The 22,139-nt window shown below is 40.6% G+C and overlaps 1 protein-coding gene across 1 annotated transcript in view; it reads left to right on the top strand.

Moving 5' to 3' along the window:
- Positions 1-22,139, top strand: part of HECW2 (HECT, C2 and WW domain containing E3 ubiquitin protein ligase 2) — a 185,091-nt gene that overhangs the window by 129,855 nt on the left and 33,097 nt on the right. Inside the window, exons 15-18 of the mRNA XM_065413387.1 lie at positions 4,349-4,451; positions 6,450-6,546; positions 12,429-12,512; positions 16,671-16,780. Of these exons, the coding sequence (XP_065269459.1) occupies positions 4,349-4,451; positions 6,450-6,546; positions 12,429-12,512; positions 16,671-16,780 (394 nt within the window). The remainder of the gene's footprint in view (positions 1-4,348; positions 4,452-6,449; positions 6,547-12,428; positions 12,513-16,670; positions 16,781-22,139) is intronic.

Here is a 22,139-nt window from a genome sequence, read left to right as displayed (position 1 = left end):
CAATTTACACTGACTAGGGAAGTGTCAAAGCAAATAGGTGATTTAATTTAGAAAAACAAGTTTGTGTGCGTGCACGCCTAAATATTATACTGTTTTCCCATATATGCTATGGTACTATAGACCAAGAAAGGTAAAAATTCTTCTTACCACTGACAGAATGTCAGATAGTTAAATTTTATGGTCCATATGACATCACACTAGTAATAATAATATAACCTTTTTAGAACATTGATTCTAAGGAGAAATGCTTAAAACCTCTTATCTATAATATAAAGAAATTCTGTAATTGGGTTCTGATTACAAAACTCTTGAACTGTATTGTTTTCACTAGAAGGCTTTGAGTCAATTATGTCCTGACTATAAGATATTTTTATGTTTATATGCATATGCAAATACTGTAGGCTGGTTCCTTGACTGTACTGAGTTTACCTTCACTGCAGTTGAGGAAAGAGGTGGGGAAGGTGGTTCTAAGCCATCTTTCCACTGCCCTCACTTAGATCTGGTCAGGGACCAACACTGCACTCAGCATAATTTAGAGGAGCTAGAGGGCTGCTCTAATTTATGCTGTCTGTGAGTAGCAACTGTGGCAGATGAGGATCTGCCGGAATGCTTCCTTACTCCTAGCATGCATTTTCCCTGCTTCCCACCCCTGATGTACCTTACTCGGGGATGGCTGGCGACAACCTGAGAATTCCCCTGCAGTGGGGGAAAACCTGTGCTGCCTCTTTAGGTCAGCTTTCTGCCCTCTACACTCTGATACAATCTCTAATAATATGATACAGTCTGTAATTAAATTATCACAAACTGTTTGTTCTCCCCTGCTTTGTTCAGTGCACAGAATGGAGCAGGAATAAGGCAAAGGATTGCAAGAAGTTAAGTTTTTCTCTTATGCCTAGGGCACCGGCCTGGGACTCGTGAGAGCGGGATCATCTGATCCTGACTTTGCCACAGACTTACTATGTCATGTTGGGCAAGACTCTGTTATAATGTGTATGCATACGGGACTGAATTAAAGTTGTGTGAACAATGTTAATTTTAGCATTTTCTAATTTTGGGGTACTTGATTTTTGCAATGGTTTTTTAACCTAGTCTTTGGTATATAGTGCCAACTACAGCCCCTTTTAGGGTCTAAGCATCTTGCAGGATGGTCTTTAAACAGTACCTATTATAGACAGAATACAAAATGATATTTAGTGATATGTTTTATTAGCCCCAGGTTGGGCATTTCTCAAAAGTGGCTAACCCGGTGGCTATGCAGGTCACCTCGAAGTAGTACTAATACAATATTTATAGCACTACACATCATTGTTTAATTTATGCAGTATTTTAGAGAGAATTTGCTTTAGAAAAATATTTTGAGCTTTAACTTTTTTATTGGCATGATCCTATCCTGACACCCATAAAGCTAGGTTTTCTTGGTAACCAGATACTGGCCTTGGTTTTTCTTCGAGTGCTGATGCCTATGTGTTTTTCATACGTGGGTACGTGTGCGCACCGTGCTTCTGAGATTGAAGATTTCTAGCAAGTAGGGCCTGTTGGTTCACACCTGCACAGTCGCTCTCCTTGTGCTCTGAACCAAGGGTGTAAGTGGCAGTGCAGATCAAAACCTCTCCAGTTCCTTCCCACCACTGCATGGTCTGAGTCAGAAACCTCTGTGTCCACAGCTACCTCCTTCTTCATCTTAATCTGTAAATATATATTGTAAGTAATTCTCAGTATTTTAGTATTGATGGTTTTTAGTAGCATTATAGCAGTTTTTCCCTGCATTGGGGAACTTTTCCCCCACAAACAAGGAAGATGCTCAGACTTCCAGAGTTTAAGAATTGTATCATCTGCCCCTGCTCCTTCTCAGTGAGCAACGAACACCAACGCTACCTTTACTGCGTTGGCGAGGCTCACATCTCTGCTTAGTGCAGCATCTGTCACTCCTTCCCTCCCCAAACCTATGAGGATTGAAAGCTCTAGGTAAGAAAGAATCTCCTGGAGAAGGTCATGAGACCTCAGTCAGATCTGGCCTGGGTAGACCTCCCTGTACACCAAACTAAGTAGATGAGCAGCGTCCTTCCAGGCACTAGCTCGGGAGCTTAGGCAACAACTGCAAAGACCAAAGAGTCCCTTCCTAGAGTCTCATGAGATCATAGGGCACTTTCAGAAGAATAAGGATAGATCCTCTTCAAATGCTGCTCCTAGAAAAAAAATCCCTCCCCAACTCTGTCCAAATTGGGTGAGTCTTCAAGTGCAAATACTAAGGATGTAGGCCTGCTTAATTCTCCTCAACATGAGTGAAGGAGTAAGTATTTTTTTGGTACCAACTTTGGTTCTGATGCATAAACCAAAGGATTGGCACCCACTGGCACAGTCTAAGAACTCCAGACTAAACTTTGCACCAATACTGGCCCATCTCCAGATGTACCTGACATCCGCTATAACCAGGGAGCCGCCGGATCCATCAGTCCCATCCACAATATACCCCACACTCTGGGACGGCCTATGTCTCCCTGGAGAATATCTTCACACTCCCCATCTTCAATCTCCTCTCCTTTTGGGCCTGACCTTATTCAGCAACAGCATCACACTGGAGGAAGAAACTACATCAAAGACACGAGGTCGATCCCCTGTTCTCTCCAAGAGCCAGATTGCTTGTTTACAGGTACCGACGGCTCCAGTGGTTGAACAGGAACCTGCCTTCTCATCGGCAGAGTTGGAGGCTCCAGACAAACCATTACATGCACATAAAGAGGCTAATCCTGAGAGAAGCTCTGGCAGATCTGTGTTCCACCCCATTCAGGGGACTGATGGTACCCAATGCCCTGGAATGTCGCCCCTGACCAGCTAATCCTTCATGCTGGCATAATTGGGGCCCTAGGGATCCTTACATTACACAGAAGATCCATGCAAGAATCCTACCTACCTTCTCCTAGCTGACACTAATCGGCTCTGTTAGAGTATGAGGGAGGAGAGATTGTGATGGATCCGATGGTCCTGATGGGGCTGTCTCTTCCTCCTTTCCAAATGAGGCAATTATTCAATCTTCCCACATTATTCCATCTTCAACACATTATTCCATCTCCACTTGATGATCACAGGCAATATCAAGAGCTCTTACAGCTATCTTTGTCTTCTTAAAACCACTACATCAAGGATCTAATCTCGCATCTAAGCAAACTACCCTTGTTGAAGGAAAACTAATGCTTAATGGAAAAAACCTCAGAATATTTTCTTTTGCCTTGTCTATCCAAAAGTGTTGATTTTTAACATCCGATCTTGTTTTAGATTGAGAACCCCTAAAACAAAAACATATTTGAAGGAAATTCTTTTAATCAGAAGAGGAACTAGAACACTGAGCTGGAGCTAACAACAACAACACTACTCAACTTTACGCTTTCCAGTAATTCAATATCTACAAACGAAAAGGTCTTTCCTTTTCTCATAGAGAGAGTACTATTCAGAGAGCACAAAAATGTTGGGAGAAATCTCAGGGCTTTTAGTCCTTTATGGTTCTAGAGGCTAGACACAGCACTGTAATGCAGCACTGATATTGTTTGGTCTTAGGGAGTGAGACCTTGGGAATACTGTCAGATGCAGTATCTCTGCATGGAGGGGTTCCGCAGTACACATAATGGCTGAGTGGGATGAAAAGGAGATTGAGCAAATGGCGTAGTAGTAATAATAATAATTAAAAGCAAAAAATAATGGTAATGCAACAAGATCAAGCCCACAAAAGCCAGAAAATTGAAGAAGTTGCTCTGACATTATGGTCACTACTAGGAATCACTTTAAAGTATCACTTTTCTGTGAAAAATAATTCTGTTCAAATAACACCTTCTTGCTCCCTGTGTGAGTTCAGAGTCCTATCTGCGCTCTTTGGTGATAGCACTAAAACAAGCTTATTTTGTTTTTACTCGTGTGTACCCACCAGAACCCACACAGCTGAAAGAGAGTGAGCTGGATTCTAGTGCTTTTCTAAGGCCTTGGCTACACTCGGGACTTCCCAGCGCTGCCGCGGCAGCGCTGTGAAGCACGAGTGTAGTCGCGCCGCCAGCACTGCAAGAGCTCTCTCGCAGCGCTGTATGTACTCCACCTCTCCGAGGGGAATAGCTTGCAGCGCTGCAGGCTCTGATTACACTGGCGCTTTACAGCGTTGTACTCGCTGCGCTCGGGGGAGGGGCGTTTTCACACTCCTGAGCTCAGCAAGTTGCAGTGCTGTACAGCGCCAGTGTAGCCAAGGCCTAAGTCATCATGAGAATTGTTTCCAGTCTGCTAGATCTAGGCCAGGATGAAGAAGGTTAATTTGTTTTTTGTTTAGTTTTTTGCTTGCTGCTGTCCATAATTACTACTGTACTTTTAGGTAGGAGAGGATGCCCGTCATTCAGGACCACCAGTTCTACCAAGACCATCCAGCACGTTTAATACAGTCAGCAGGGCTCAGTACCAGGACATGGTTCCAGTGGGTATGTCAGGACTTGGAGTTCTCTTGAGGGAAGTGTACTTTGATTTAACTGTGCATGTCAGTATGGGTTTTTCTTATTTTTGCTTTTACTGTATGTTATGGCTAACTCTATCCATTATCATTCCCTATCATGGAATTTCAATTTGTGTGCGTAATAGTGAAGAACTTCCAGGCATGACCAATTTATTAATACCAAAATGTTTGCTAGTTAATGCAAAGGCTTTCTTGCATTAAATTTTCTAATTAACTTCCCCTCAGAAGTAACTAGAAGAGTTACAAATAGAGGGCCAGACTCTATTGACCTGGACCCTATGTCGTCCCATTAATTTCAATACAAATATTAGACTTTTATTTCAGAGGGCTTCCATGAGGTGTGAGTCACCTCAGAATTGGTCAATAGCCTACATTTTGTTCTCAGTTATACACACACAAAAGCCTTTTGACATCAGTGCCACTAAGAAAATAATTTAGTGCACTGAATTAACAGGCATTGTGCAAAAAATCATGATTGGTTAATTTGCTTGATCTTTGATTAGTAGCACGGTTACTTGACAGTCACCACAAATTTAAACTCCTTTCACTTGCTATGGACACTGCATATTTTTCAGGTTCACCATTTGGTGATGTTTTGAACAAAGATACTTTTAATTGCTGTTTAATAATTGACAGTGGAACGGGCACAAACACTTTGAGTAGGTCCTCACTTCATAGACCAAACCACTTTAGAGACATGAGTAAATATAAAATATTTATGTAATCTTTTCTTTGTGATAGAATAAACAGTAAAAATAAATACATAAATGAAGAGATGGTCACTGCCAACCGCATTTCAATAGCTTTTCATTACTTTTGACTGTCATATTTGTCAGACCTTCTTAGAAGTTTCACTAGTGACTGCATCTTACTCCTGTATGGCATGATACAAGTTGTCTGCCAATCCGTCCAGCAGTAGGATTGCTGTTGTCATCAGAAATGTGTGAAGCTGCATAAGCCGTGTGTGTTCAAATATACATGCTGCAGAGCAGGAAGAGAAAATGATGCACTATGTTGTAATGCAACACATCATAATCATGGGTATTGGGAAGGAAGTTGTCGTTCCCAGTGACAGAACAGGGGAGTTATAAAAGTATATGATAATAGTAGAATATTTCTTGCCAGATAAAACTATGTGAAGGTAGGTCAAATTGCCATACCAACATTGACAGTGTCCTTATGAATTTTTTTATTGATCGTTTTATTCCTGTTACAAAAAGGAAGAGGAATAAAATCTATGAAGCTTTGAGTCTCTCTTGAAAGCAAAAATAAGGAAATTCACCATTAAGGCAGAAAAGCTGGCTAATACACTTGTAATTCTAAACCCTTATGGTACACAATGACAATACCTAGGCAAAGTGGCATGAGTTAAGGCTGGTATGGAAGCCTAGATTTTCACCCTTATGTGTAAAGATATTACTTTTGTGAGACCATATCAGATCCTTAATATGAGTAAAACAGATAATTATTTTTCAGAATAGTGGAAGCAGGGAGAGGAGAAAGCAAAACAAAAATACCCGCACGTTAATGTGTAGCCAAAAAGAAGCACATATACTTTACTATTATGTTTTCACCTGGTCTAAGAAATAAAGAAGTATAGAAAATAAGGCCCCCTACACTTCATTCATATGGATATATGTTCCAGGTTGACATGAACTGAGGCTGTATGTGATGAAATATTATAATACTTTGAATTCTTAAAAAAGGCACATTAACATCTGATAGTGTTTTAATCTAAAATTTTATTCATAATAAAGCTGGCCATGTATATCCAAATTCAAAAACCAGCACCAGCCTTTAGGCTAAAAATGTAATGAATAGATTGTATTAATGTCGTAAATAAAAAGATTATGAATATAAAGACATAATTCCATTATTATCATTATTATTCAGAAGTTACAAAAATATGATGCTGTTTTTCAAATGCACCTGTTTGCAGTAAGCTGTTTTCGGTTGCCACTTACAGCCTACAACGACAAGATTGTCGCATTTCTGCGACAGCCCAATATCTTTGAAATTCTACAAGAGCGTCAACCAGATCTTACCAGGAATCCTTCACTCAGGTAATGACGTTGATTCTGTTCTCCAGCTTTACTTTCAACTGACAGTCCTGTTTCAGATCAGACAATCAATTAGTATTCTTTTTTTCTGGCAAAGTTTGCAGTATTAAAAAAAAAAAAAAGGCACATTGCTTGCTGGTTGGCTGTCCATTGGTCATTTATAAACTTAAACTCTCTCCTTCCTCCCTCCCTGTCTCCCCCCAGGCCTCCCCACAAAAAAAATCCCCCAAACCTTCTGTAATTTCAGCCTGTCAGAAACAAGCTTACTCAAAGAATTGTAGGAAACATTCCTTTAATGTGCTGTTATGTAGTGGCTTTGGACCTTTGCAATAGTGCAGTTACGCTCTTTCAGGATCTTGCAGACATGCATCCAGCCTGTCAGCTGCAAGGCCATAAATAGCGCACTTCAGTCTCATCTCCATGTCTTCTCATTTGGTTCTCTGCTCAGCTCCTCAGCCATTGTCAGGTGGTGTCCAAGTAGGGCAAGTTTTCCCACGCTGGGGAGGGATGCAGGGGAAAGAAAAGGAATAGTAGGAGCAGATGAAACTGCATGGATCTGTCCTTCCTTCCTTCCCCCCACCCCCACTGCAAATGTGGCCATGGGCACCTCTGTGCAAACCACAGCTCCTCAAAAGGTTTACCTGATTCCTCCCCCGTTCTTAAACTGCAGGTTGACAAACTGGTCTTCTCTTCTCTGCTCCCTTAGCACGCTTCTTAACCACATTAGCGCATGTGGCCTGGCTCCCAGAGCCACCAATGAAATCTGCCATTGCCAGCAACACGTAGCCTTGGGCAACCAAGGAAGTGGGAAGAGAGTGTGTGCGTGTGAATAATAATTTTCAGTGAGAAACCGGGAAGAAGAGAATAATGAAAACAAAAAGGGATGGGATGAGCAAACCCATGCTAGGCAGGCAGGGGAGAAAGTGAGCATAGATGGACAACTCAGGGTGCTTGGGCATGGAGCAAGGGGAACGGGAGCTGGAAGAGGATGTTGCAAGCCTGCCATTCCATTACAAAGACAGAGTATCTAGGGGGGGGAAAGGTTGGAGCTACTGACATAGGATATCTCCAGAAATCACAGAATCTCACCGACAGGCAGGCAGGTCCAAGATGTGCCCATTGGTGGTGTTGAGTATGTGTAGGGTATGAGGCATTCAGATAGAAAGGCGTTGGTTGGGGCCCTGCTCATCTTTCTTGATGTATACTGTAGGGTTCTTCCTAAACCTAGAGTTGGCCCTGCTTTTTTGGATAAGTTCAAGCAGCAATATCTATTTAGCATGTTTAGAGTTGCACAGATGGTTTAGGAACAGACCAGTATAGTTCTTGCACAGCCCCACGAGATACATAGTATGTTATGAAAGATGCTTTATAATATTATATGGTGATTACAATATTATATAGCACAGGTAGACTATAACTGATACAGGGTGAAATTCACCCCTGTGCAGAGGGTCAGCACAAAGCCACTAAGTCCTCCTTACACACGTGATTAATTTTTAAGAGCATGAGTAGTCCTGTTGATGTCATTGGGATTACTGATATGCGTAAATTAAGCATGTAGTTAAGTGCTCTGCTGGACTGAAGTCTAAGGGTTTAGCACATTGCAGGACTGAGCTTTAAATCCCTCATAAAAATGCTTGACTTGTATAGGTCTTAGGCTGACCCTTTTCACAGGAGTGAATTTCACCCTTGGGGTATGGGGTATACCTATTTCGTAATTCAAGTATATGTTGCTTAGCTGTAAAACTAACTCGCTGTTAACATGGGAATTAGAAATTGGTGTTCAAATGAATGTTTTCAGAACTATCTTGGACACGCTACTGTTGAAAAATGTGTTAGTTCATTGCTGCACGTCTATCATTATGGTGGTTATGTAGATTTTGATCTCATCGTACGCTCTGGCTGCCAATGCAGTGCTCTCACTTCCCGGAGTCAGAGTCTCGCGTGTTCTAACAGCCTGATCAGTATGTGCTGGCACAACAGCTCCCACTACTTATCTGCCTCCTTTTCTGTGCAGTGATACATAGGGTATGAGTGCACAGCAATTAGAGGTGTGACTGCAGCACGTGTAGCTGAAGTAATTGGCAGTGAAGCCACAGCAGCACACACTGTACACTTGAGTGGCTGGCCCGTGCTGCTGCCCATGCTGCCGCCGCTTCACTGTTGTTGTTGTTGAAGCTAGCTAAATCAAAGCTAGCTCAGGTATGTCTGCACATGCAGCAGTCAAACCTCTGCTTGTAATGTAGACATGCTCTTAGTGACCCTGCTTCCTGCATGCCCTGCAGGTTCTCAAAACTCAGCCAGCTATCCTGGTTTGCAGTTTCCCTGAGCTTCGTGTCCTAACAAATAGACCGATGACTGATTTATCCTCTGAATAAGTACTGGCTGACAACCCTGAAATCAAGTTCCAACAGAATTCACACTTTCCAGAAAATTGAGGGAGGAGAAAAATTAAAATCCCGCAGATCTCAGCCTGTCAGTGTTTTCTGTTTGTACCCATATTATTATGCAGAAGGCTGGTCTCATTTGAATTGTGTTAAACACATGAACAAGCCAATCCATCAGGTAATAAAATAAAACCAACTTCTGGTTTTTCCCTGAGGTTCTTGGCTTCAGTTACTCCAATAGCAACAGCCCCAATGTCTATTTTCCCCTTAATTTCTGCCCTGTTTTACTCACTTTGCAAATCAGAAGATGTTCAAAGGATTATTGACGCTATCAGATTATGCTTCTTATAGTATCTTGGATCCTGGATCATAGCATCAGAGCAAGCTAGCAGCTGGGACCTTGTCAGGATCAGTTAGTTTACAGCTTAAAATTACAGACCAAGGGTAAGAAAGGTGTTAGTGTATGCCAGTAGATAGAATCCATTACTCACTAGGTACAGTTTGTCCCTGCTGATATCCCGATAGTAACTAGATTGAAGAAATGTGTCTCTTATCTGCCTTAGCAGAGGGATGGAGGATTTTATTGAATAGAGGACCATGATGCTTTGCTCAGTGTAGTTGGTTTGAGAGGATACACTGCATGGCCAGATCTTTGCCCTCTTGCTCCTTGAAGTTATGATGCTTGGTTAAGAATTAGCTGCCTTCCTTCTCCCCCTAGCCCCTACTCCCACATTCTTTAAAACTGTATCTCACACCGTTTTTATAGGACTGACACTTCCATCACATCACTGCGTATTTTTTATGAAGGTGCCGCTACCCATTTTCCTAGTTAGCTCTTTAAGGCCCTGATTCAGCAAAATACTTGAGCATGTGCCTAATTTGAAACATGTGACACTGAGTAGTGCTATTGAAGTCACTTAAAGTTAGGCACATGCCTAATGACCTTGCTGAATTGAGGCCTATGGGGGGTGATGATTAATGGTGTGTGTATGGCCAGCATGCACTCCTGGGACTGTGTTGTATTTGTTTGTTCTATTATCAAAGGGGCATGTTGAGTTTAATTCTTATGGAAGTTTAAAAATAAATCAGATCTTGGATTACCTTTGTTTTAATACATGTGCACACAGTTGGACAGTATGTAAATAACTGAGCATGTTGTTATTGACATTCACTTCTCCGTAGCTAGGGATTATAAATTACTTCCAGTTGTACAGCAGCTCTTTTCTGGATTGGCTGGACTCTCTCTCTCTCTCTCTCTCTCTCTGACTCTTATGGGGGTGGCAGGACATTACTGGGCTTTCTCTGGTGTTTCCCTAGTAGACGTGCAGGGCTTGAACTGCATTTTATGTATTTTCCCTGGTGTCTTTGCTTTAGTTGGTGCTTTTGATGAGGAGTTTTGGGCCAACCCATGTGTGTCGGTAGTAGGAGGCAACAGCTCTTGTGGTTTGAATTTCTTCTCTTGTCTGTGGCTTTAATTGGTTTGTGTCTGAAATGTGCTGGTTTACTGCTGGAAAGTTTTTACTGTTGTTTTTCTGAGGAAGTGATAGTTCCTGGAGGGATTTTTTGTTGCTTGCTGAAGGTACAACAATTGTTTTGTTTTTAAACATGCACATTGCTTGCTCGCTCGCTTGGAAATCCCAGCCCCATTGAAGTCAGTGGCAAAGTTCCTATTCCCAGGAGGGCCAGGATTTCATCCTTTTTTATTTCTGACCTGACTTCTAGTGCTGCTACTGCTATGACTTCATCTTGTTTCCTCTTCTCTGCATCTCCAGTGCTCTCAACTTCCTCTCTGATTGCCTCACCATATCCCTTTATCAACTTTTGCTTCTCTTCCTCCCCATTTCTGGTCATGTGAACACTACTTCATTCTCTTTCCTACCACCTCCCCTGTCGTTCCTCCCACCTTTCCTCCCTGCCCTCATAAATCTTATGCTCCCAAGTATGTTTACTTTTCTTTCTCCTCTGCCTTGCTCCTTTTCACCTTCAGATGTTATACAGGTTCCTAGGCCCCTTATTCTTGTTCTCCCATCCTCAATCCCATCTTCTTTCCTTGCATTCCGTATTTAATGCACCTAACTTTGTTCCCATCCTTTTGTTCTTTTCCCCTCCTTCTCAACAGCTGTGTTCATTCTCTCTCTCTCTCTCTCTCTCTCTGCCATTTTTAGCCCCCTTGTCTGCCTCCCTCTATATTCTTTGCCTTCACTTATATCTGGCTGTCTCCTTGTGACTTTCTGTGGCCATCCTCTGGCAGAGTCGTAGAATCACCTTTCCCCTTCTCCTTCCAACAGCTTCTCTTCTTTTGAGGTCCATCTAGCCAACCTTTTACTACTGTTCAAGCTGTTGTCATCTTCCATCCTGCCTCAGTTGTTCTCTTTGATGGGCCTCATGCCTGATTCTGAACAATTTCAGCTTTTACGTTGATGATCCCTCCATCTCCCTGCTGAAATCTCTGCCCTTGTTTCCTCCTATTGACGCTCCCCAGTTCCTTTGATCTATAGCTTCTCCCCCACCAGGGGCCCATGGGAGGCCACCACAGCCCCAAAAGTGGCCATGTATCTAAGGTTGCTGGGGATGTGCAGAATCAGCACATCCCATCAATAGCTTGGTGCAAACGCAATCACCCAGTCTCCAGGAGAGGCCAGTGGTGAACTCTTACCCCAGAGTGCAACGGATTTCACTGGTATAGAGAGGTGTAACTTCTGAAGCTGGTTCAAGGTCTTGTTCTCCTGACTCTGTTGCAGTTAAGTAACACATACACTTCACTCACCCACCCCCCAATAATTGTTTTATTCAAAGGCATGCATCTGGGGATTTTAATCTGCGTACAGCCTAAAAATCAGTGGCATGCATAGAACACAGAATAGTGACTGACTTGAATTGGGAGGTGGGGGAGGGAAGTGTGCGGGGGTGAAGGAAAGTATGCGGTGGTAGGGGACAGGGGGAGGGCTGGGAGAGATGTATGCATTCACACATCAGAAGGCCTTTCTGGAAGATCTGTAAGTGCAGTGTTGTACATAAAACCTACCTTAAAAAGCACGAATGAGCTGTAACATACGGCTGGAATTTGTACTAAAAGGGGAAGGGGAGAGGAAAGGAGTCGGAGAGTACTACTTTAAGCAGTTGACTTTCAGAATAGCAATGTCCTCCCACAGGGCTCTGTTTGCTGCTTTGAATTCAGGGCCACAACTGATACTAACTTGAGGGATTGATTTTTATTGGTTGGATGGCTGTATTACCTGAAGCAGCCCGAGCATCTTACTGATGAGGGCAACAGGAGAATCATTGTTCTGAACAAATTAGGTTGGCTTTTCTTTTTTTGGTTGTAAGATTGTATTGCTCACATGGACATGGTGTGGCAGGAAGAAAAATGGTGTCTGAAATACAGAGGCATAACCCAGAGGTCTACTTGATATATCCAGCATTTTTTCTTGTTGCCCTGGTGTACATTGGTGCCTTATTTGCAAAAGATGTTTTGGAACTCTTCCTTTGCTTAAACAGGGAGAAGATCCAGTTTATCCGGACAGAGGGAACACCTGGACTAGTGCGTCTATCCAGTGATGCAGACCTTGTCATGTTACTAAGGTAGGTAGCAGTGCTTCATAATGGACGGTTAGGAATATGCTGTGAACAGCTGGTGAAGTGCCTTTCTGTGTATTATGTGTACTGACTAGGTGACCTACATGTCTCCCCTTCAGTTCTCAGAATTGCAGCTGGGGGAGCTGCAGCAGAGGATTCAGACTGTTGATTTTCCCAGTGCTGAGATTCCAGATGTCGGTTATTAGCAGGGAGATCACATTTTTCATAGCAGTGCGGAAAAGTGATTATCCCTGCAGGAAGGAGGGGGTAAAAGAGTACAATCCTGCAAGTAAAATTTAAACCCAATTACAGTCCAAGCTACTATATGAATCTCTTGCAAGGAAAAGAATAAATGGGCTTGTCCTGATTGCCCTAAATTGTTCAGTTATAGTAGTCGTTAGAAGGACAGAGATTTATATAGATCAGTACAGTTTGAAAGTCCCTGCTCTGTGCTCCTTCAAGTGTATTTTCTGTTTAGCTCTGTAATTTGCAAGTACCAAGTTTTTGGAAGTTAGCACTTGATATGATTCTGTTATTTGAGCTGAACACTACACTGTCTGTCTTTCAACTATTCTGACAGTTTTTGCTCACTTTGTTGATGGGATGATTGGTTATCACTTTTTAGGAGTGGGGAACTGTCCCTTTAGTGTCTCCCACTTCAGCATTAGTTCAGAAAAGAGAGACAAGGTAGGAGAGGTAATATCTTTTATTGGACTAACTTCTGTTGGTGAGAGACACAAAATTTCAAGCTTACAAAGAGCTCTTCTTTAGGTCTTCAGACCTGTGTAAACTTGAAAGCTTGTCTCTCTCACCAACAAAAGTTGGTCCGATAAGAGGTATTACCTCACACATCTTCTCTCTCTAATCCTAGGACCAATATGGCTACAACACTGCATACCCAGAAAAACAGGTAGCTGAGAGTAGCGTCTTTCTTATGTCCGACACGTATGCTCATTCAGGGTGTAAGTGTGATAGAGAAAAAACTGTTTTTCAGGGAAAAACTAATATGTCTTTAGAAAAAAGTTTTAAATGTAATGTTAAAAATAGTCTAAATTATGAAGTGTCAGCATTAATATAATTGTTATTTGGGGGTGACATTGCATGAACATAATGGTCCCTTTTGACCTTAAAATCTGTGAATTAATTAAAAGCTATTTTAGTCCGAAACTGTGCTGATGCTATTTAAAGAAAAAATAAAAAGAATAGAAGACAACAAAACTGTAGGATTTTTTATTGGTACATAATACATGAAGAGGTCACAGGTTTTACAGAGAGAAACCAAGGTTCAGTTCTATTTCTGTTTTAAATAGACATGATGTAAATCATTTTGTCATTGCTGCTTTAATGTATTTTTCTGTTAATCTGTAAATTCTGCTAATACCGAAGACTTCAAGTAATTCTTATAATGGAAATACAATAATTTGATACTATATTGATATCTTTCTTTTGTGGAAAACACATAATTTAAAAAATTCAAAAAGACAAAGAGCACCACCACAAAAATGTACAAAACCAAATATCTGATTTTTCAGATTTTATTTACTTAACACACTTCTTAAAATCATATGTTTACAAGATTTTCTCTTAGTTTAACTATTAAGAGATTTGATCTGTGATTAGCCTTTTCAGTTCTAATAATAATCATTGTACTCAGGAAAAGTATTATTGAATACATGATTTCTGTGTTTCCGTTGGTTCCCAAGAGCCTCAGTGCTGTACCTCAGAACTCACTAAGCTGGGTTGAATTATTCGGTAAATTAGCTATAGGGTGATAGTAAATATTGATGTAACAGCAGAGATGGGGTAGTTTAAAACAGTAATTTAGTGTTTGTGCCTGATTTCTTATTTTAGAGTTAAACAGGAAAAAAAATTATAAAATGTTCTAGCAGGAGCAAGATTGGGATGTTTCTCTATGCATCCTTGTCTTCACTGCATTCAAAAATTTTTACTGCTGGAGAATTTTCTTATTGCTGGAGAACATTACACAAATTTCAGCTGAATATAAACACTTTTCTATATAGGGAAAGAAGGTGCCTTAGTTAAAATAGCCTGAGAATAACTGATGTAACACAATATTCTGTTTCAGAGATGGGGTTCCTAGAAGGAGATCATTTGCACTTTGAGCTTGTAAACATACCAGTAGGCTATATCCTATGCAGTTCTAGTTTTATCTTGATAATCTAAACACAAATCAGGTTCTTAATTTATTCCCACATTGAACCAGTTTTTTCAGATTTTATCCACACTTGAAGAGCATAGGTCAACTTTTCTCTGTGAAAAAACATATTATAAACTGCAGATGATTTTTTAGGAGTGCAAAAATATTATCAGTAAATATCCATTCCAAAAAACCCCCCAACCACTCACAAAGAACTATTGCTGATATCTGTAATGAACATATTTGATATGAAATCTGTTTTATTTTAACCAGTTAAATTAATATATCACTCAGAAATGAGAAAACCACAAGAGAATGATGTATTGTACAGTCTAACAATTGAAAATAAAGATTGTCATTTAACTAGTCGATTCAATGTGTATGTGTTGTAGTAACATCCAACAGCTGTGCTATTTCATATTTTATTTTATATACATATTATGTACAAATATTATAAACATGTCTGCTTTGGATGTTATGTTCTTACCAAATTGGAAAAAATCAATGAGATTTAGAGATATGCAAACATTCAATACATTGTCTATGAATTAGGGCTATCAATTAATTGCAGTTAACTTAAGCGATTAATGCTATTTAAAGAAATAGTCGTAATTAACTGCAGTTTTAACCACACTGTTTAAACAATAATAGAATACCAGTTTAAATTTATTATAAATATTTTTGGATTTTTTTTTACATTTTCTAATATATTGATTTCAGTTACAAAACAGAATACAAAGTGTACAGTGCTCACTTTATATTATTTTTATTACAAATATTTGCACTGTAAAAATGATGAACAAAAGAAATAGTATTTTTCAGTTCACCTCAGACAAGTACTGTAGTGCAGTCTCTTTATCGTGAAAGTGCAACTTACAAATGTAGAATTATTATTTTACATAACTGCACTCAAAAACAAAACAATGTAAAACTTTAGAGCCTTCCAGTCCACTCAGTCCTACTTCTTGTTCGGCCAATCGCTAGGACAGACAAGTTTGTTTACATTTGCAGGAGATAATGCTGCCACCTTCTTATTTACAATGTCACCTGAAAGTGAGAACAGGCGTTCACGTGGCATTGTTGTAGCCGGCGTTGTAAGGTATTTACTTGCCAGATATTCTAAACTTTCATATGCCCCTTCATACTTTGACCACCATTCTAGAGGACATGCTTCCATACTGAATTTAAATTGGTATTCTGTTATTGTTTAACAATGCAATTAAAAGTCTAATTAATCACAACTATTTTTAATCTCACAATTAATTGTGATTATTTTTAATCGTTTTACAGTCCTACTATGAACTATTAAATGGCATCTAAATTATAGATTATTTCAATGTTTCAGGCTATGAAAGTTATACTGTACTTCCTAGAAAACATTTTAAAATCACAGAAAAATAGGTGAGGCATACTGAAGCCTAACCTGGTGAAAACTGTATATGATCCATTTTTCTCTGTGCCTGACGTGTTAAGTAAGAATAAACAAAGCATTAATTCCTAATAGACTAATGTGTATATTGTTCAGTTCACTAAGCCAATTCACACATGATTGATTACACCAGAAGTTCAGAGTATTTGTCTCTGTTCTTATGTACAGTATTACACATCTTTGTACAGGAAAGTGCCATGAATGTTAATGGTGTGTTGGCAGGGAAAATGTATAAGCAAAAGTATAAAACAATGCAACTTTTAAAGGGTTCATTAAATACGTGGACCTTAGTTTTGAAAACAAATACGTCATCACATTGAGATGTCACACATAACACTAGGAACTGTGACTTCCCAGTCACTTGCAAGATGCCAGTCCTTGTTATACAGAGATAACATTGAAAGAAGGGCAACAAACCCCTGCTTTTTTGCATTCTGAGCATGCGCATGGGAGATAGGTGAGTGACTTTCTAAAAACCAGACTGGCAAAGAAGGCCACAGCTATTGCTAGAAAGTAGAACATATCCTTGGCTCAGATAAACATCTTCTGTCTTCTCCTGTTTGCTCCTTTTTACCAGTTTGTTCGAAGAAGAAATAATGTCATACGTGCCGCCACATGCCTTACTTCATCCCAGTTATTGCCAGTCCCCAAGAGGTTCTCCAGTATCCTCACCTCAGAACTCTCCAGGTAAATTTTGTTGAAGTTTACAGTGGGTTCTTTAGGGAGCAATTCCAGATACTTAGTGTGGACCAAATAAGACCAGGGAATAAGAGTTTTGTCATTGACTTCACCGAGACCAGGATTTTACCCTCTGAACAAAAGCAGTAAAGGATTTATTTGGCGGTCGGACGACTTTTTCTGTATTACTTCATTACATTGACAGATTTAGTTCTGCATGATGTTGCTCAGAAGAGCCCTTTTTGTAAGACATGAAAGTCTTTCCAGAGGTCCTAGACAGGGAGATCATGAGAATCCACTGTAGTCCAACAGAGGTTGAAGCTGCATGACAAAAGTATACAAATAATGTAAATGCATCATCATTATTTACTCTCCAATTCTGAAGAGTGTAGTCTCATTTTCATATGCAGTAGGAACATATAGCTATGTGTATGGGGTTTATTTTCCATGATTTTTGCTCTTTAATCTGTAAATAATATCTAAATGACTTGTATTTATTGGAAGTCGTAGCACTGCTGATCTGATTGCAGAGGTTTATTTGATGGATTCTTTACAGGCTGTAGTGTCTTGGTGGCCTTTTGAAATAAGTTGGTGTTCTCAGTCCAGTTCTGGTAGGGTTCCTCATCACAAAACCCACCACTGAAAGTGGTGGTAATTGGCACTCTTGTAAGCATTTTCACCAGAGTAGTTAAGGATTGAGGTCCTGACCCAGCAAAGCACTTAAGCCCAGGCTTAGCTTTAAGCATGTGAGTAGTCCCATTGACTTCACAACACAAATGAGGAAACTAAAATACCCTGTCACCCTGAGAGATGATCTTTCCAGTTCAGGGTCTTGGAAAGTGTGCTGTAGCTTACACTGCCACTTCCCATACAGTACAAAATCTATAGAACAGCCTGTAGGGATGTCAGTATAGCATCTTTCATGAGCACTAAGATTTACTTTAAAAACATTGTTTGAAACATATTTTTGAAAAGGAAAATTGGGGGGAAAAATTCATTGGTGGTATTCTTGTTCTTAAAGGGGAAATAATAGTACACTATTCAGATAGGTCTGCTTCTTATTTTCTTGCAAGGCATGGGAAGTTTACTTAATACTGCTGAAAATTTTTTTCAATGGGTTTGGGAATTCTCTTTGCAAACAAATTGAAATAAAACAGTTGTATGGCAGCCTCATAACATAGGCCTGCTATTAACAAGGATAACCTTTTAAAAAAACATGACTTAGGCTCTTAAGTGCCTGAATCACCTTTGAAAATGGGACTTAGGCACTTATAAACCTAAGTGCCATTGATTAGCAATGAGAATTAGGCACCTAAGTAATTTTAGCACCTCTGAACATTTTACTCCTACTGCACACAGGACACAGTGGCTTAGTAACGGCTGTAATCCCCCCCAAAGTATTACTTTAATCACAATACTATAATAATCTCATTATAGTATTTTTGTAATGCTGCTGTCATTATTAATTTACATTTTGCTTCACATAATTACATCCCAGTTTCCTTGAGATCAGAGCTCTGTGGTTGTAGCAGAACTAAGGCCTAATCCCATTTCTGATTCTAGCAAACCAGCGTGATGGGGCATGAACCTCTCAAACTGGAAACTTGCCTTGGGCTCACAATGAGATTTGACAATAAGAAAAATATGTGCTCAAACTCCAGAGCTTGTGCTTTGTTTCTGACTGGTAAAACTTGTTTCTAACTGACTTGAAAGGGTTCACACTGGGGCACCAAAGCCTAGAGGGCTGAGGAATAAGGGGGAGCGACAACAGTTATACAAAGTCAGACTGCTGTCACTTACCATGTGTTTAAGAGTGTGTCTAGTGCAACTCAAGCCTGCTGCTGCACAATGATCTTTTTAAACCAACAGCTGCACATTTGCCATCACGTCGCCCATTATGGTCTCATATGCCACGCCCGGATATTAGGGCATAAACAGTCTGGCGAGAGGAATGGATATCAATTATAATACCCAACCAGTCCCTCGTCACTGACCCCACAATTTGCCCGCCTGGTTTTGACCTGCCCCTTCGCCAGTGGTCCCTGTTGAACAGGTTCCAGACCGGGCAAGGTCTCTGTGCAGCGAGCCAGTATCGCTGGGGCCTTCGTGACAGCCCTTTGTGCAGCTGCAGCACAGACGATGATGCACACTGTCGAATGCCTGCTGACTAGGTTCAGCGGTGGCCTACAAGAACTGCATCACGCCACTGAAGATGCCATCGCTTGGCTAGACGACTGTGCACACGCTAAATAAATCTGTCTGCAAACGCACACTTTAGAACTTAGTGACAATATCTGTGCATGTTTAAATAGTGATTAATAATTTAGTTAATTCAGACTAAATTATTTCAAATGTAGCAAAGCCTATTTTCTCCTCTGAGAACCACATACAGCAGTGTGATGTTTTCAGATATAGCTGGTATTATTTTATTGGAAAGGAATAGTGATAGATAAGTAAGGAAAAATGTGGGCTGAGACAAGACCACACCTGGAAAATTCAAGCCCATAAGAAAGGTTATCAGAATGTTGTGTTTTTGTAGTCTTGCACTCAGCCCAACAGAACTAATAATCCATACCCCATTCTCACAAGCCTGGGGTAGCATGTGTGTGTCCTGAAAGTCAAAAGACTGGGTTCTGTGGGACCCAAGGTGGACTCTTCACTGAAAACATCCTGCTACCATTGCCCTTCCAGCAGGGCGCTGTCAGCCTGAGCTCTTCAGCCTATCTCAATGGTGCATTCTGCTGGGAGAAAGGTGATCTCTAAAACAGCAAGGGTCTGGAAGCATTTGCCTTTTGTAGCTCAAACCAATACCTTGAACTTATGTGGAATCCAGTCAGAAGCCAGTCCAGGTCACAGAGCACGGTCATAAAGTTCTCCCTGCAAGAAGTTTTGCTAACCCAGCAGGCTGTTGCATGCTGCACTATCTGAAGGTTCCAGGTGGTCATCATGAAATGTGATTCATTTCACTCTTAATATGGATTTTGTTGCTGTAGAACAAATGCTACCACTCTCCAGTGTTTAATTTGTAATGAAAGAGATGCCGGGGCTCAAGCAGTTTTTTTTTTTTTTTTTTTTAACTTTCATAACTGATGCGGTGAGCCAGAGGTGACGGGGCTACGAACTGCCAAGCCCAGAGGTGCTGGAGCTCAACCCTGGCAAGCCCTGGCACAAATTTAAGCGCTGGATCTCTCCACACAATCCATGAACTGGGTTGGTGGTAGGGGCATAATCTGTGTAAAATAAGTTAGCTTCTCTTTAGGGGGTCCTTCTCATCAGATTTTGTTGTTTTTAATAAAATCTTCTTCTAAGAGGATTCCTAAATAGTTTGTGATGGATAAGGCCCCCTAACTTTCCAACAGACCTGTTAATGAGTCCTAGTCTGCCCTGACAGAGCTGGATGTACAAAATCTGCTTTTTGCCAAAAAAAAAAAAAAGGGGGATGAGGTCGAACTGGAAATCTTTGACATGCTTTGGGGAGCGAGGGGTACGGAGCTGTAGTGTCCGAGCGAAGGTGCTTTGAGGCAGTTGGCTTCCTCAGAATACGCAAGGATAGAACACCTCAAGAGTGCTATGGGGAAAAGAGAGTATCCTGCTCCTTTGCCTCCTGAAGAGAGGAGCGGTGCATGCTCTCAAAAATGCCGGCTGCTGCTGGTAACTAGCAGGCACACTTAAGTCTGGTCATGCCCCCATTTTAACTTGTCACTCCCACCTTAGGGCTGTGGAGCATGACAGGCTACATTTGTATCTACGTCAGTACAGTTAAATTCCAATTATCCACCTGTTATTTGTATTTAATATTAAATGTGCATTCTGTTTATCCAAAGCTTTGGCTGTATCCTGAGAATCTGGATAATCAGAGTTTACCTGCACAGTACTCAGCTTTGGCAAAAGGGCACTAGCGATATAGTGGCTGCTCCTACATCCCTCTTTCTCACTCTACTCCATGCCATGCACCTGTGAAGGGCAAGGCAGCAGTTTGCGCTGAGTTTTTCATGACTGTTGTGATAACTACTCTGTTCTGAACAGCAGTGAAATGTCCATCCACAGCTAGTGTTGCTGTTATTGCTTACATTTGTGGCAACTACTGTTCGTGTAAAAACTATTTCTTGTTGTTTGTTAAGAAGAAAGAAAAAATGAACATCCGTATACATGCACCTTATTACTGCTGCAAACTATGATCAGAAGGGACTCTCTCCTCTCAGTTCTCATTTCTGAAGTGGGTCCACCAAAACGCCCTGGTGAAGGCCCTGATTCCACAAAGTATATAAAGCACCTGTTTAAGGTGAAACACAATTATTGCCATCCCTATCCAGAAAAGCATTAAATACGTGCTTAATTGCTTTCCTGAATTGAGACCTAAATATTGAAATGTGAAGATTTTAGATTAAGCTTTCTTATGGTTGCAATCTCTGTTCTAACAAACACAAAAAGATAAATAGAAAACACATTTAATGGGCCTATCAGTCATTTGTTTTTGTGGATGAAGCCCTATGACTTTTTAAGGAGAAATCTTTGAACCAGGTCGTCATTTCTACAGGGGCTCTGTGTGTTCTGTATTGCCAGACTGGTTGCTCTGTACAGCAAGGGGGTGATCTTTTTTTAATTCCTTCTGAATTTCTTGCAGTGACACTTATCAGGCTGAACTTGCTGGCTTTGCTGGGAATGTGATGTTTAACTTTATAGGACTTGATTAATATCCATGTATCCTAAAATGTGGTGGTGTCAAATTAAAAGAAGATTTCTGAATGCAGAGGATACAATTATAATAGGGATCAAGTCAGTGTTTTGATCAGTAACCTCAGTTACAGATCTCTTCAGCTACTATGCTCTTCCATTAAAGGACACAAATAGTCATGAAATTACTCTCTCTATCTCTTTTGGAGACTATAATCTGTTTGAGACTTCAGCATGATTACCCATATCATTTGTGTTTTTTTGTAGCCCTTCCCCTCCCCTAACACTTTTGGTTCACAAGGTGGAAGTAATTGCTATAATTGCCCAGGAATTTCTTGGCATTTGCAGCTGATTTGCAGTGAGAGTTTGTCATGTGCTGACAGAATAATTTCTTGGTAATTTTTGAACCATGAAGCAATACGTTACCAGTTTTATTTACCATGATGTATCTGTTAGCAAAAGTTTCCTTTTGGGGGCTGATACCACAATGCAGATGAAAGTATGGGTTTGTCACATTCTTTGGTGAACTCATAATTGTACCTCCCTCCACCCACATCAAAATAACCTCCAAATAAACAAATGATGGGGAAGACATCAGTTAATGGACTGTATATATTTAAATGTCTACATATTTTAGAGTATTCAGCAGAAATGTCCAGTAGGAAGCACCTGGAATACTCATTAAAATATGAAC

This window comes from Emys orbicularis, chromosome 11 (assembly GCF_028017835.1).
Source record: "Emys orbicularis isolate rEmyOrb1 chromosome 11, rEmyOrb1.hap1, whole genome shotgun sequence".
Taxonomy (NCBI): domain Eukaryota; kingdom Metazoa; phylum Chordata; order Testudines; family Emydidae; genus Emys; species Emys orbicularis.
Note: the sequence above shows the minus strand (reverse complement) of the source record. Positions and strands in the feature narration are given on the sequence as shown.